Here is a 17,609-nt window from a genome sequence, read left to right as displayed (position 1 = left end):
AGTGTACTGGCTGAATATTTGAGGTCATTGCTGGGTGTAGAAATGGTGGGGGAACCATTACTTGTGGGTCAAGATTCAGTGGAATATTGGTAGATGTGAGAGGCTCTTTGAATATCAAAGTAGACAATTAACCAGCTGTTGAGGAGAATGCACTGCAGGGCAATGTCCACAGCTCAACACTTCAGCCATTGTAAGGACAGAGATACGCACTTATAGGAAACACTGTACACACTACACATGCATATATGCAAGTACATTATATACTACACATATAACAATATATATGCATGCATACAAGTGCACAACATATTTTTGCCATTAGGAAATATATGTACTTATAAGTATGCCATATATATCTCATAGATATAAACCTTAGTTTCTGCTAGGGGATTACATTTTGCGAACAGATTCAATTCATAACTGCACCAACAGACTGACTTTATCCATTAATTGAACAAGTGGGAGTTGTGGGACCAAGAGTAATATGTCCAATTTATTTAAGGCAGTGCCCCACCCGAGGATAGAGACACTGGCTCAAGTGTTGCTCACTGGATTTTCCACACACAGTCGTTTAATATTTGCAAGCCACATGCTGTTAATGCTTCAATTAAACACTTCTGTCTTAAGACATTTTGTTGCAAAATATTGTGGTTTCCATACCACACCAGATTACACGAGAAAAATGTCCATTTTGATTCACTCAGTAAAGAGACAGACTCCAGATGCTCTGTACAATCCTTATAATTGAAGAAAACTCGACTATTTTGCCACAATAAGAGTAATTATTCTTGAATCTTAGCCCAAAGTTGCCCATCACTTGCTGTACTGTATTGACGCTGAATTCAAAAATAGCACCAACAGCCTTTCTTCTTCATAACAACACTGTTACTGGACTGCCTCAATCCAGTGTTTAATTGATGATCGACATCAGAAGACAGAAGACTTGGCTTCTACAGCTTGAAGTAAAGTGTCTCATAAGGCAGTTCATCTGATCATCTTGCAAAGCGCTTAATATAATCCTGCACTTTACTCCGAAAATCCTCCTGCAGGAACAACACAGAAACAGTCAAACATCAAAGATGTTACGTAACAGACTGGCGCTTATCCTTAATACAAAAGGCTGACTGGAAAAAAGGGGATCACTATAAACTGGGTAATTAGAGGCCTACAGCTCAGTTGCCACTGGAGAGAAACATCCAGACTCAATAATCCTGGCAAAGTTAATTAGCATTCAATAAATTATTTGGTAATAAATTAAAATCAATACGGGTTTCTTAAAAGTAAATTATGTTTGATTAATTTGATTCAGTTTTGAGGAGGCAACTGAGAAGTTTGACTGAGTCATTGAAAGTCCATATATATGTCAAATGTCTTTGCAGTGAAAAAAGTGTCACGTGATAGACTTGTCAACAAAATCAAAGGGACTAAACGGACAGTGAAAATGTGGATACAAAACTTACTAAGGGATAGAAAAGACAGTGTGGCAATTGGTTATGTTTCAGACTGGAGGGAAGTAGTGTTCCTGAGGGATTGGTTAAGAACCACTTTTCTTGTGGTGTGTGTAAATGACCATGCTTAGATGTAACTTCAAAGCTCTCACAAAGATATCAACCTTGGAAATATAATAAATCAGGAGGAATATATGAACATATTTCAGAGATTGTGGATAGCTGTATGAAGTGGACTGAGACATGGCAAATCAAATTTAACGTAATGCAGTAAGGTTGAAGTGATAAATATTTGCCAAGTAGTACAAAGATAGGCAATACAAACTAAATGTTAAACAGGATGCTGAAACATAGAGTTCAATAGTTAGTGTACATAAACCTTTACAATGGTAGGACAGATAATAAGCTGTGAGAGACCATGTGGAATCTTGGTTTTATGAATAGACAAAAGAGTGAGAAAGCAAGGAAATTTTGCCAAGCTTTCTCAGAAGGCTGATTTGGTTTCTGCTGCAGCATTGTACCCAATTTTGGGTATGATATTTTAGGAAGCATGTCGAAGTTTGGGTGAGGGGATGGAGGACATTTACCAGAATATGGTAGCAGTTACGTGGAGATACCAGGGAAGCTGGGATTGTGTTCTTCTGTACAGGAAAGACTGATCAATTTGTTACAGGCATTCAAAATCATGAACTTTTCTGATAGCACACACAAGTGAAAGCCACAAGCTAGCATTTATTGGTTGAAAGTTGTACATGTGCAGTGAGCTGAATGTCCACTTTTTATGCTGGATCATTATAAGATTCTATGATCCCAGTAACTGCACACAGCAATTTTCACCATAAGAAAACAAGAGACCTTTTTCCAGAAACCACATAGATGACTCCACACCGATGACCCCCCCCCCCCCCCACTCACTTATATAACACTGCACAACCACACTTGTGCCTTCCCCCTCCCCACAACAGAAGAAGTTTACAGTTTGCCGTCTTTGGTGGTGTTCTCAAACTGACCCACCTTGTCACGCAGATGTTGCTCTGCAGCTTCAATATTCAAGGGATCATCAAAATTCAAGAGATCCTAGGACAGAAGAAGAAAAAAAGAGAAATGTTGAAAGCTAGCAGAATTTTAAGGCCATTCATCTGACCAAAACTAAATGTAGGGAGCTATGTTCCAATAATAGGGAATTCATGTCAGAAAGTGAAGAAATGCTGAACCACGCAGAGTGGGAGGCTGGTTCGTTCTGACACTCTGCTCTACTAAATTAGCTGCTCTCAGCTGGGATCCAAACAGACATCATAATTTGATCTAACATCACAGTAATCAAGAAATACTTGCCTACAGACGTTAAGGTGGAATCAAACTCTGATATGATGTGATGTTGCCACTAATCCAATCCATACTCATTCACTGGATTTGTACACCTAGAATTACTATGGATTTGATGGTGACTGCGGAACCACATCCTAGCAATGTATCCCTCCAAACCCGATAACAATTCTAGCCTGTAACTCACTGCTAATAATGATTATTTTTGGTATTACTTGCTGGAACCCCTCTATTAAATTACAACCTGTAACTCACTCATGGTGTCTGTTATGCCACACAGGAATGTTACATGAATTACATTCTTAATGGTTTTAGGAGGGGCATTTAGTACCTCTTATTGTTGATTTAATTACAATATTTCATACTAGCTGCTACTTAATGGGTTAACAGCGTTTGAAATAAAAGAGATGACTTTCTGTTCTGCTACCCTTCCATGGACACCACACATGAATGATCCAAAGCAGAGCAAATCCTTGATAAAATTTTGTTTAACTCAACATAATTTTGGTCTGCTTAGATACTTACAGTGAATAATGAATTCAATCCCCAGACCACATCCTGTGAGGAAAGAATAGAGCAGGTTAATTACATTGTGATATAACAACACAATTTTGGAGTACAGAATCGGAAAGAGTTAATGTACTTCACAGCTAAGCAGGTTTGCAACTATCTGAACATCTTGTTGACTGTCTCCTTACGCTTTCACCCCTGTATCTCAGGGAAACCTGTTCACAACTGCAAGTACTTCACTGACAGATGTGTCCACCATCATGAATGCACTCTGCCAGCATGAAAATGAAAGTCACCTTGGTCCCAGGGGTCACTAGACCATGTGGGGAGGGGAGGGGAGGAGGGGCTGGGGTCAGAGATTGAGGAACAGAGCGCGCGAGAGACAGAGCGCACGAGAGAGAGGGGGGAGAGCAGGAGAGAGAGCGCGCAAGAGAGAGACTGATATGGTTGATGCTGAGTCAAACCTGAATGGTGCTAAATACCCTGTCAATACAGAGACCATTTCAGGCTGCGACTTGTACATTGCTAAACAAAGTGTAAGCATGTGGGACAAGGGAACTAATTTTAATTGAGAAAAACCAATACCGCAAGTCAGGATCAAATTACAGAGATCTTCAAACTAGCAATTCCATTTCTTTGCAATGCCTTCCAACTCTACAATTTCCTTAACCTTTCTCTTTCTCCAACCCTGGCCTCTTCTACATCCTTCCATCATTTCACCCCATCAATGGCAACAGTGCCTTCAGCTGCGTACACTTCCGCTTCTCAGAGTCCTTTCCCACCTTCCAATGCTCCTTTGTCTTCTTGAAACTAAACTCTGACCACCCCTCCTGATAAGTACAACGTTGACTTGGGGGGGGGGTCCAGATTTGTCTGATTATGCCTTTAGAAAAATTTGCAAGATGCTTCCTATGTTAATGGTACCCTGTGGATAGAAACCATTGCTGCTGCCAACACCTAACTCTTTTTTTTATATAATCTAGAGTTTTGTTCCCCGCTGTACATCACTTTTGCCACCATGGCCAGGGCAGCTGGTACTCAGGGCTAAGAGGGGACAAAGAAAAACCCCAAATTTTTGTTCAAAAATTTGATGTATTCCCAACTGAGGTTAGTGGTGCTTTGGATTTGCTTCATCTTCCACTCCTTATCTTAGACACAATGATTAACTAATTCAAATGTGAAATGGGCATCAAACCTGGATGTTTAGCTCAGGACTTGATGACACGGGTCCCAGGTGACTCATAGCACTATTGCTCCTGTTTTAAAGCATTGGATTATGGAGAATGAACATTTCCTGTTTTTTATTACACACTGCAAAGTTACTTGCTCAACACAAAGCAGAGCCAGCACTACTCTGAAACCAATTCATCCTTAATCACTGGAGCCGGGATGCAAAGGAGAATGAGAGAAATGGAATGTGATGGGGCAGGAGAGAAGATGGTAAAGATTGTGAGGACATGCAAGAGGAGGTGGTGAGACAGAGTGTAAGAGATGGAAAGCAAAGGAGCAGGAGGATGAAGGAAAGGGTGACAAAGGGTAACATGAGAATCGGATATATGCAGTTTGCTGAAGTTCAGGTATGACATGCAAAGTGATGGTATGAGAAAGTTGATGGCTTGAAAAGTATGGTCATGTTCACTCATCTGAGCAGCAGGACAAGCAGTTCTTGTTTCTCAGGCTTGGGTCACTCTAAAACTTGGTTCCTCAGTTCACTGGAGGTCCAGCACTTCAAACCGACTTTCAAACCAAGGGAGCATAAGCCAAAAGCAGTCCTAGCAAGTTAGCTGACTTCACCGACAATCGAAGGCTTAATAGCTTGCACGTAATAACTTGCACTGATATGGCACAATGTCCAAGAACTTCACCGAAGTTTTTAATCAAAGTGTGATACTGAGCCAAAAATGAGATATTACGGCATCAGTCAAGAAAGTCAGTCTTGAGGAGCATCTTAAAAGGAGAGTCGTAGTAGTTCAGTGAAGAAATTCCAGAGTTTCGGGCCTGATGGCTGAATGGTGGAGGGATGAGAATTGAGCATGCTGAAGAAGAATTGGAGAGCACAGATATCTTGCAGGGCTGTGGGACCATAAAAATATTTTGAAACAAGGTGAGATTTTTAATATAGAGGCACTGCTTATTCAGGAGACAATCATGGAGCACAGTCCTGATGGGAAAATAGGACTTGCTGTCTCACAGATAACTTGCTGTGACACAGGTATTTTGGATTACATCAGAGGAAGATACAGGGGCGTAGGAGACAAGTTAAATGTGCACAGGAGTAGTCGAATCTAGAGGTAACAAGGGTAGCAGGAGCACTTCAGCAGCAGATGATCTCAAATTAACATACAATTATACACATCTCCTGAACATGATTCAGCCCCAGCCCACAATTCCCTTTGCTATTTTCAGAAAAACTGCAAACACAACTAAAAGCAAACATAAAATGAGTCAATTAGTTTCTGTACAAGCAATTTACACAGGCTTAGGAAGAATACAAATGATGTACGCTGTCATAGGTAGCATGGTGGCACAGTGGTTAGCACTGCTGCCTCAAAGCACCAGAGACCCAGGTTCAATTCCTGCCTCAGGCGACTGACTGAGTGGAGTTTGCACAGTCTCCCACTGTCTGCGTGGGTTTCCTCCGGGTGCTCCAGTTTCCTCCCACAGTCTAAAAATGTGCAGGTTAGGTGAATTGGCTATGGTAAATTGCCCGTAGTATTAGGTGCAGGGGTAAACGTAGGGGAATGGGTCTGGGTGGGTGCGTTTTGGCAGGTCAGTGTGGACTTGTTGGGCCGAAGGGCCTGTTTCCACACTAAGTAATCTAATCAAACAGAGGAATTATTTACCTGATTTATATTTTACACACCTCATAAGTATCATTTTAAAAACTGTGCACATGATTACTTTATCACTGAAGTGCCACCTATACAACGTGAACATGGACAAGTCCTAGTTTGTGTGGAGTTAACACACCTCCTTCCCCCGTCAAAGATGAAAAAGCCATTGATTGCAAATGTCATTTGCAAATGAGAATTACATAGATCTGCCCCAGATGGTACTTGTGTTCACATCACCCCAGATAAACGTGGCCACATGTTCTGGAGATTCTGGTGGAGTCATGGCCAGTTTGTATCTGGTTTGCCTTAAAACGAACCATCTGGAGAAATATCTGACGGAAGTCAGATGGGTGGTTAAAGAGTAGGATAATAAACAAAGGAATAACCAAAGATGCAGAAGCACAGAATTGTTGTGGTTTCATATGCAAACATGAAAAATTATTACAAAGATAATGAAGCACTGTACCAGTTATTATAGTGAGACAGGATGATGCAGCTTTGATCATTGGCCTTAGCCAGCAGAAATATCTTTTTTAAGAGAACTGGCTAGAAGTAGAATTGCTCATTAGTTAATAATTACAGACATGGAAATTAATTGCAGTGTTTCGGCTCAATACCTAGGCTGCGATAAAAAATAATGAGAGATTATCTGGAGACTTTGGAATAATTTGAAGGGATTGAGGGTGAGATTTTGTGAAGATTGTGACAATGCCAAGATTTTCTACAGAATCTGGGTGAACTGGCAGTGGCAATAAATAAAACCTAGGCAGAAGGTATTATGTTACACTTCCTGAAAAAGAAACAGAGCAACTGCAGTTTTCTTCTGGAAGCTCACCATTATAGCGACAATGAGGTAGGTACAGTTTATTATTGTTTCTAAGCCTACAATGTCCCAAGTGATGTTGTGGCAGCCAGCATGGTGCCCCAGAGAAGGTACAGCTGAGAGGAACCATTGTTAACAGAATACAGTATCTGCAAGCCCTCCAGAGATTTTAAAACAATTCAAACATTTTCAACTTCTTAAGCAATTAATAATAACCACCTGAAGCCGAAGGTGAATGCAAGAAATAAAAAACACACAACGTTTTAAGAAATACTTGACTTCCACTATGGAGATACCATTAATTCCATTGTTATGAAGAGGAGTACAAGGTGGTTTGATAAACTAGGGTTATTCAAGGTTTCACCCTTGACTTCTCTTAGCAAAAGTGCTTTAGACCTTACCAAGACAGCATTTGGGGTTATGCAAGGTGCTTGCCAAACATTTGCAGCTTGCATCAGCATGGAACACAGCTTTAATACTGAATGTCAAAATAAATATACTTGAATCTTTGTACCAGGTCTTTTCAGGCACACTCAGATGATCTTGACCAAACTAATATGCAATGCGCTGTATGAAGAAAGTTATTCCCCCACTGTTCAGGGGAGCATCTTAACTCGTCACATTTTAACAGATCCTGCAAAGCAGTCAGTTTTTGGAGACCTGTTGGATTGTCACAAATAGAGAGTCATTGATGGTATGTTTGCACCATTTATAAACTGAAAGGGCTCAATTCAGCTAATGTGCAATATGTGGTTGATGCAAAGAAGAATTTGGAACTCGTGTTGATTCCCAAAAGTTGCCAAGATTGGTCTTTCCTTTGCCAATCATCAATGCACTGAAATGATTAACCACAAAGCAGAAACTGACTGTTGGCCTCATGTACATTGGTCCATTCAGCCAGGAGACAATAAGTTTGAAGACTGGAATAACTGCAACCAGGATACAGTTTAAAATGGAAATTGACATGACGTATAGCACCCAAAGTGTGGGCAGACAGTCTGAGGATTCTACGGTTCAAAAGGAACTCATTTCAGAGTAGATTTTACATGATGCAACTGTAAAACTGTCTTACTAAATATTTCACAGTTTTTTGAAAAAGAAGATCATGTTATTGGAAGTGCTTGCTGTAGTGAGTGTACTGTACCTTTAAGAGAGTTAAAAGCTAGCAGAACTACCTATCAGCACCAAATGTTCTTAATAAGATACAATGTAACAGGTGGAAGAGCAACCAGGGTAGTTGGCTATCTGGAGGCAAAAACAAATTTGAATTAGGCCAATCAGTTTAAAATTATACCCCAAAAAACATGAGAAACTCGAATCCAATCAGTTTAAAATTATATCCCAAAAACATGAGAAACTCGAATCAAGTTTGAAATGAGTAAATTGACAAGATTAAACGCCATTGACACAATCTGATGCTTTGGGGGTAGAAGACCAGGAAAAATTGAACAGTTGCAGAGAACTGCTGCCAAAAGACCAACAGATGCAGACTGCTAGTCAGAACTGTCTGAGAGGTACCTGTCGAAAGGAGGAGTTTGTACAGAGAAACTTAACATCGACCTGGGAAGCAAATCTGCAAAGAGAAGATTCGAAAGCTATCTGGTTTTGAAATTTAAATTTTTCATAAAATCTTAATCGGGGGTTTTATCGGAGTAGTATAATAGAAGGGAAAGTAAAAGATAGGTTAGAGGAAGGAGTTGTAAATAGTGGTTAGCTAATTATTCTCTGTTATACTTTAAGAAATAAAGTTGCTAATATTTACTCTAAGTAGTCCTTGACCTCTCAAATTTTTACAGATTATTGCATGAGATAAATCTTTTCTGTGTTACTGGCTGAAATTAAGCAGGAGGGTTTACCCCGTGATGTCACAGTTGTTGGGGGGGGGGGGGGCAGGATTTCAATGGTTTGGGTTTTGGTTTGTGATTTGAATCGGTTTAGACAGATTTGAATTGATTTGAGCGGGAAGAAAAATCCCAGTAGATTTAAACACTTGCAAGTTACTGTCCTGGATCATTAAATAAAATGTAGGTGAGACAATTTGTTTAATTTCAGTGACTTGTGGTTGAGTAAAAGTGACAGAAATGGCTCTTAAAATTGCTAAAGACATTCTGGGGTTTGAAGATGATTCTCAAATTTGCCAAGCTAGTTTAGAAGGAAAGAAAAAGGCAATATTTTTAGAATTAGCAAAGAAATTAGATTTGGGTTTAACCATGGACAAAAGTAAAGCTGAAATTGTCTGGGAGTTACTCAAACACTTAGGTCTGTCAGAGGAAACAGAAGTGCAGTAGAGGCAGAAAAACTTGAATTATAATTGAGGAAAATGGAGTTTGAAGATAAACAGAGAGAGGGAGAGAAAAAATAAAGAGAAAGTGAGAGACAAGTTTCTTAGCTGAGCAAAGGGAGAGAAGAAAGGGAGAAACACAGAAAGAATTTGAATTTGAAGTTGCGACTTAGTCAGCAAAGTCAGGTTAACAGGATCTTGGGTTAATGTCACACAACAGGTGACCCCACTGCATTACACACACACACACACACACACACACACACCCCCTCTCTCATATGCTCACACATATACTCCTACACACTCAGCCACACAGGCACCCTCTCACAGTCTTATACCCCTTCACACACAAACACATACTCTCTCATACTCATACCCCACCGCGCTCGCGAGTGCGCACATAAGTTTGCGAGGTCAATTTGTATTTGCAGAATTACATTTTATTTTGCTCAAAAATCCATGATTTGGAGATGGGTGCCAGTGTCGGACTGGAGTGTACAATATTAAAAATCACATAGCACCCCCAGGTTATAGTCCCACAGGTTTATTTGGAAGCAGTAGCTTTTGGAGCACTGCTCCTTCATTAAGTGGTTGATAACCACCCGAAGGAGCAGCGCTCCAAAAGCTAGTACTTCCAAATAAACCTGTTAGACTATAACCTGGTGCTGTGAGAATTTTAAGCTTAAATCCACGTAAGATTCTGTAAGTCCCTGTTTTAAGATTAGAATCAGTCTGAACATTGGGGCACAGACAGTCTCACACAGGACACCTCATACCTTCAGTGCATTATCTGGGCTGCCATGGTACCTATTGTTAAGTTCACTTGAGAATGTAACTTTAAAGAAGTTCTGGAATTTACGTATAAAAGAACTGAAACCAAGAGGCCCATTCTAAAAGATGACATACTTAACAAACAATCCAGGTCTTCTCCAATATATAATTCGCATTACGTCACACTAACGTTTTTCTATAAATTCTATATCTTACAATCTTATACTCCAAAACCACACGATGAAGGAGCAGCACTCTGAAAGCTAGTGCTTCCAAACAAACCTGTTGGACTATAACCTGCTGTTGTGAGATTTTTAACGTTAAAGATGGAGATTAAAAGAGAAGGCAATGATATATACAAACATGTCAAAACTCTGCCACATTTTTATGAAAAAGAGGTTGAAGCCTACTTTAGTTTATTTGAAAAATTGGCTAAGCAGCTGGAGTGGTCTGATTATTATGGGTAATGCTAGTTCAGATTAAACTGGTAGGCAAAGCTCGAGGTATTTGCTGCGGTGTCAGATGAGGGGTCAAGAGATTTTGACGAGGTTATACAGGCTATTTTAAGTGCTTATAGACAGTGGTTCAGAAATATGAAGGAACCAGGTCAGAGTTATGTTGAGTTCGAAAGAATTAAACATAGTCATTTTGATAGATGGGTGCGTGCTTTAAAAACAGATAAGACCTTTGTGGCTCTACGAGAGATTATTCTACTTCTGTGGGTAAGGTTTACTCAAAGAACAGGGGAGAAGGGCAATAATTTATAATTTTGAGAGATACAGGAATTAACCAGTCGCTGACAGTAAGGAATGAGTGAATATGCACTCTTTCTGACCTGTTACCAGGTAGAGTGGTAATTTGTGGGATAGATGGACAGAAATTTAGTATTCCCCTATGTAAGATCAGGTTGGAGTGTCAACTTAAGACTGAGGAAATTACAGTGGGAGTGATTGACAGAGTGTCAATTTCAGGAATTCAATTTATTCTTGGGAATGATTTGGCAGGATCCAAGGTGGGAGTGACACCCCTTGCTGTGGAGAAGCCAAAGGAAGACCAGAGAACAGAGGAGTTAAAACAGAAATATCCTGGTATTTTCCCAGACTGTGAGATAACCAGATCTCACTATCATAAGTCATAGCATGAAGTGACAAGTAAAGAGAAAGATGAAGGAGTTGAGGTTCAGTTAGTGGATGCCCTGTTTGATGTAATGGTGCAGGAAAGATCTGTACACCAAGAGGGTCAGACAGAAGTGTTTAGTGCTGAAAGGCTCAGGGACTTGCGACACCAAGACAAGACGAAATAAAGATATATATGCGTATTCTGAAAAAGGAGGCAGAGAATATTCAGGAGGGTCATTATCTGAAAGATAAAATCCTAAGGCAGAAATGGAGACCACAGCAGGTTAGTGTGGAGGAGAAATGGGCCAGACTGCACCAGACTGTCTTGCTGGTAGCATACAGACAGGAGGTGTTACGGGTAGCACATGAAATATCTGTAGGAGGTCACCTAGGGGTACAAAAGACTCAGGCTAAGGTACAAAATCATTTTTATTGGCCTGGATTGCACCAGGATGTGGTTAACTTTAGCCAAACACGTCATACATGCCAAATGGTAGGTATGCCACAGGCAGTAATAAAACCTGCACCTTTGTTTCCAATTTCCACATTTGAAGAACTTTTCACGTGGGTTATAATTGATTGTGTAGATCCCCTCATGAGAACTAAAAGTGGGAACCAATACTTGTTAACCATAATGGATGCGCCCTGCTCCTCAGATGCTGCCTGACCTGCTGTGCTTTTCCAGCAACACACTCTCAACCATAATTGATGTGTCTACCAGATTTCCAGAAGCAATTCCACTATGGAGTATCAAGGCAAAAAAGGGTGGTAGAGGAGTTGGTAGCTTTCTTCACATGGTATGGGTTACCCAGAGAGATTCAGTCAGACCAAGGGTCAAATTTTACTGCGAGGCTGTTTGAGGTGGCTATGGATATACAGCACTTCAAATCCAGCGCGTATCATCCTGAATCTCAGGGAGCTTTAGAAAGGTGGCATCAGACCTTGAAGACCATGTTGAGAGCATACTGTCAGGGTTACCTGAATGATTGGGATAAAAGTATCCCATTTGTACTGTTTGCCATTAGAGATGCTACAAATAAATCTACTCTATTCACTCACTTTGAGTTAATATTCAGGCATGAAGTCAGAGGTCCTTTGAAATTAATTAAAGAACTATTGACAGGACCAAAGTCAGAGATCTCACACTTAGATAATAATGTATCAGTGATGAGGGAAAGACTAAAGAGAGTAGGTGAGTTAGCTAAACAGCACCTGGAGAGGGCACAGCATAGAACAAAGCAGGTGGCAGATAAAAGCTCGGAGACTCGGACGTTTTCCTGAGGGGGACGACGTGTTAGTACTGTTACTGGTGATAGGAGATGCCTTCAAAGCCAGATTTAGTGGTCCCTATCAAAATTGAGAAAAAGTTGAGTCAGGTGAACTATCCAGTAAAGATGCCAGATAAGGGGGATAAAAGGTATTGGGTATGTCATGTGAATATGTTGAAACCTTACAATGCTAGAAACAAAGAACTGAAGAAACGGTGCTTTGATTCTTAGGACTCAGCAAATTCTATCAGAAATTTGTTCCAAACTTCAGCAGTGTAGTGGCACCGTTAACCGATTTGGTGAAGAAAAACACAAAGTTTCAGTGGTCAGAACAATGCTAGAAGGCATTCAACCATTTGAAATCAATATTAACCACCAAACTATTTTTAGCTCCACCAAACATTTCAAAACAGCAGGAGGGTTTACTCTGTGATGTGACAAAGTTCATCTGCCTTCTATCCATTTGAAGTTGGGTAAAATAGGATGGACACTTCAAATGCACATTCACATGGGAACTGCATTTTTGAATAAATCAGTCTACCTTTCTTGGAAAGATGAAGTCGACACAGCTCAGAGACAGCCAGTGAAACTGCAGAATCACTAACAGAACAAGGAGGCAAATTCATTCAAACTAAGGTTTGATACAAGAGAGTTTTAAGGAGTTAGTTCTATACCTACACCAGAATAGGCTGAATGGAAATTTGGTTTAGAATTTTATAAGTTAGGCCATTTGACAAAAGCAATAACTAGAGGTGAAGCTATTGCTGGTCTGACAAGTTACAATGCCTTAATTGCACTACCACAAACTAAAATAAAAACACAAGGTAAAATAAATATGCGGCAAATCCTGGCAATAAAAGTCAGACTCTAAAAAACATTATAGATCAATACTCTTAAAGAGAACAGGTAAAAGGCCTGCATCTAAAGAGGTTAAACTGACTTTTCTTTTTCACAGTATTGACTGAATTGCTCAGCATTTTCTGCAGTACTTCAAAAGTATGCGGGTACAAATCTGTTTCAGGTGCAATTGGTGGCTGCACTCAAAATAATGCAGATTTTCAGGACGGTTCTGTTTTGCTCAGGTTTCCACTCAACTCATTTGTATATAGCCAAATGTAAATTCTTCCATAAACTTGCATTAAATGGCAATTTTCAATTTTGTTTTGAAGTAAAATTATTCCTTGAGATGCTTAAGAACAGTTGCCAGGTACAGACACAGAGCTGAAAGGTAGGAGTGAAATCAGTGGGGATAGCCCCACAGAGTTTAACAATTGACAAAATACGTTGGAAGAAATCGGCTAGCCGGTCTTCTCAAAGAGCTGCGACAGGGCAAGCAGGATGACGAGATACGTTTTACTTATTAAACTCAATGACTAATTAATTATCTCCAAGTAACTTTACAGAAGCATTTACTAGTCGGTTTCTTAAAACTTTGTTGGAAAAGGAGCATGTTGTTGGTGTTTCAAAAATGCTTAATTTTCAAAGCCCCCATAAAATCAGAGGAATTCTACAATGTGGAAGCAGGCCATTCAGCCTATCGAGTCCACACTAACCATCCTAAGAGCATCCTAACCAGACCCACCTCCCCACCCTATCCTTGTAACCTTGTACTTCTCATGGCTAACACACCTAGCCTGCACATCCCTGGACAGTATGGGCAATTTAGCATGACCAATCCACCTAACCTGCACATCTTTGGATTGTGGGAGGAAACCAGAGCACACAGGGGAAACCCACACAGACACAGGGAGAATGTGCAAACTCCATTCTCTTGAGACTGCAACTGAACCAGAGTCCTGGCGTTGAGAGTCACATGCCACCCTACTACTGTCCTGCTATTAGTGGAAGCCATGTGACTAATTCAATCATGAGCATTGAGTTTTCTGGGTGGGGCAGAATTTAGGCACTTTAAGAATAGCACTGAAGACTGCAAAAACATTATTTTTGATGGATGCAATTTGCATGTGCAAATTCCTCAATACTTGAATATATTATTTTGCAAATTGATATGCAATAGGAACGCCTCTCATGATAATGTTAATACATATTACTGTCATACCAATAAGCAAACAGAACAAAAAGCTCATGAAGAGGTGGGAGTGATGGGTTCATGGAGCACTGAGTAGACAGGAGTGCGTGCACTGGTCAGGAAAAGTGGAAGTGACCATGTTTAGGACTAATGAGAGTTGAAAGGATTACTTAAACTGAAAGTTTATGCAAGCTTATTAGCTGAAGATGTGATAAGGATTATTTCTCAACAAAGAAAAACTTTTAAAAGGGGTGAACTATTTCCCAATGATCCTATAAATTGCACATGCAAGCATCTGAAACAGAATGCAGTGTAGCTATTCCAAGCACTGGATCACATATCACAGCAGATGTTCCAATCTGTTTGGCCCACTTTGTATGGGTCGTTTGACATGCAATCTAATTGCAGCTCATTATGGCTCTGCTTCATGACAATTTGAAAAAGAAGTGAACAACCAGCCGCCCATGTGCTTTGCATCTGCTGTGTGAAATCTTCCAGAACAGCAAAGACTACACTAGCATGCCAGCTCAGTGCAGAGCATAAATGTTCAAAAAAAATCACACAACAAGTTGATATTCGCTACTTAGCAGTTTTTCAGACTGCACTGAGTTTACTGATGACAACAGTGGATAGACCATCGGCGTATTCAACTGGTGTATAATACAGGCACCGTTCCTGCTTATGGAACCTTACTGTGAATCCTCAGTAGGGAAGCTGCCAAAGTGACAAATTGTAGGAGAGGAAGACTCCAAGCAGAATTCCGGAGGTAACGATTCAGGAGCAAGAAAAGCAGCAGTTATTACAAATAGTCAAGCTACGACGGATAGGTAGGAGTGAAATCAGTGAGGATGACCCCACAGAGTTCAACTATTGACAAGGTACAATTGGAAGAACTTGGTTAGCCGGTCTTCTCAAAGGCTGCGAACAGGGCAAGCAGGATCTGAGGTACATTTTACTGTCATACAAGTCACAGAGAATGTTATTTGTTGAATCAGACTTATTCAGTGCAGTAGCAGGGTTAGAAATCTGACTATTGGGCAGCAGGAATAAAGCACAGATTTGGAAGGCAATGATTTGTTCAATGGTATGAGAGAGAAAAGGAATTGGATGACTGTCTTCATAAAGATACTTTTAATTAAGGTACAGGCAGAATGTTCAAGGACCCACAAACAATTAGTTTGCAGGCATAGAAGTAGGAGTACAGGTGAGGAACCTATATAGTCAGCAGATTAATGGTGGGTATTGGGTCTCAGATTAGATGAAGGTGGTGTGATTAGAAATATGAGAGAAATCAGAGAAAGACATGATTTGGTGCTAGGTCAGGAAGGGAAGGTTTGAGTTAGCGGGATAGGCATGGTATAGTTGAAAAGATGGTCTGATTCCTTGTAATAAAGACGTCCACTCAGTGCTCTCAGGACAGATGCAGGTTTCATGGGTTATTCACAAAGGTAAAAACGCCATTTCACATCACACTACAGGAGCTCACATCCTAGCGCTAATATGGTTTTCATTTAATATGTCCAGCAGTGGGAATGGAAAATACAGAAACTAAGTGCTCATATTGAAAAGTTTATCATTTCATTTGCAATAGCAACTCTGATAGTGTGACTTGGTAACCCTAACAACACAGCTGCAGAAGGCATCAGAAGACTGTCTATAAGGAGGCACGGGCAGTGAAAGACAATGAGTCTGCAGTGATGTTCAGGTCCATCCCCAAGGCATTCTATGCACTGCATATTTCTGTTATTTACGATCCAAGTTTAATAATTTATGGAGACATAAGAGTCATAGAGATGTACAGCATGGAAGCAGACTCTTCAGTCCAACTTGTCCGTGCCAACCAGATATCCTAAATTAATTTAGTTCAATTTGCCAGCACTTGACCCATATCCCTCTAAACCCTTCGTATTCATATATCTATCCAGATGCCTTTTAAATGTTGTAATTGTAACCACCTCCACTGCCTTTTCTGGCAGCTCATTCCATACACACACCATCCTCTGCACAAAAACATTGCCCCTTAAGTCCCTTTAAATCTTTTTACTCTCACCTTAAATCTTTGCCCTCTAGCTTTGGATTCCCACGTCCCAGGAGAAAAGACCTTGTCTATTTACCCTATCCATGCCCCTCATGATTTTTTTTTTATCAACCTCTATAAGGTCACCCCTCAGCTTCTGACGTTCCAGGGAAAACAGCCCCAGCGTATTCAACCTCTTAGTATAGCTCAAACCTTTCAATCTTTGTAACTCTTTTCTGAATCCTTTCAAGTTTCACACCATCCTTCCTATAGTAGGGAGACCAGAATTGAATGCGATATTTCAAAAGTAGCCTAACTCCAAAGTCCTGTACAGTGCAACATGACCTCCTAACAACTATACTTACTGCACTGACCAGTAAAGGCAAGCATATCAAACACATTCTTCACTATCCTATCTCCCTGTGACTCCACTTTCAACGAACTATGTTCCTGCAATACAAGGTCTCTGTTCAGCAACACATCTCAGGACCTTGCCATTAAGTGTATAAGTCCTGCTCAGATTTGCTTTTCCAAAATGCAGCACCTCACATTTATCTAAATTAAATTCCATCTGCCAATTCTCAGCCCATTGGCCCACCTGATCAAGATTCTGTTCTACTCAGGTGACCTTCTTCACTTTCCACAACACCTCCAATTTTGGTGTCATCTGCAAACTTACTAACTATACCTCCTATGTTCACATTCAAATCATCTATATAAATGATGAAAAGTAGTGGACCCAGCACCAAATCTTGCTGCACACCGCCAAAGGCGTCTGGTCTGAAAAGCAAGCCTCCACCACCAACCTCTCTTCTACCTTTCAGCTGGCTATGTATCCAGATGGCTAGTTAACTGTATATTCCATGAGATCTAACCTCGTTAACCAGTCTAGCATGAGGAACCTTGTCAAATGCCTCACTGAAGTCCATATAGATCACATCCACCACTGCCCTCATCAATCGTCTTTGTTACTTCTTCAAAAAACTCAATCAAGTTAGAGAGACGATTTTCAATATACAAAGCAATATTGATTATCCCTAATTAGTCCTTGCTTTTCCAAATACATGTATATTTCATTTACCTCGAGTGTGGGGTGCTGGAAAAGCACAGCAGGTCAGGCAGCATCGGAGGAGCAGGAGAATCAACGTTTCAGGCATAAGCCCTTCAAGAATGAGGCTTGTGGG

General features: G+C 40.4%; 1 protein-coding gene across 4 annotated transcripts in view; it reads right to left on the bottom strand.

Annotated features, from left to right (window-relative positions):
- Positions 1 to 350: 350 nt before the first annotated feature.
- The window catches only part of ube2f (ubiquitin-conjugating enzyme E2F (putative)), a 128,164-nt gene continuing 110,905 nt past the window's right edge, over positions 351 to 17,609 (bottom strand). For all 4 annotated transcript variants that reach the window (XM_060828066.1, XM_060828065.1, XM_060828064.1 and 1 more), the window contains 3 exons: positions 3,300 to 3,332; positions 2,463 to 2,525; positions 351 to 1,043 (listed from right to left, as the gene is read on the bottom strand). In XM_060828066.1, coding sequence (XP_060684049.1) covers positions 993 to 1,043; positions 2,463 to 2,525; positions 3,300 to 3,332 — 147 coding nt within the window. In that variant the 3' untranslated portion in view covers positions 351 to 992. The remainder of the gene's footprint in view (positions 1,044 to 2,462; positions 2,526 to 3,299; positions 3,333 to 17,609) is intronic.

Source organism: Hemiscyllium ocellatum, chromosome 7 (assembly GCF_020745735.1).
Source record: "Hemiscyllium ocellatum isolate sHemOce1 chromosome 7, sHemOce1.pat.X.cur, whole genome shotgun sequence".
Classification (NCBI taxonomy): Eukaryota; Metazoa; Chordata; class Chondrichthyes; order Orectolobiformes; family Hemiscylliidae; genus Hemiscyllium; species Hemiscyllium ocellatum.
This window is presented reverse-complemented; position numbering and strand designations above follow the sequence as displayed.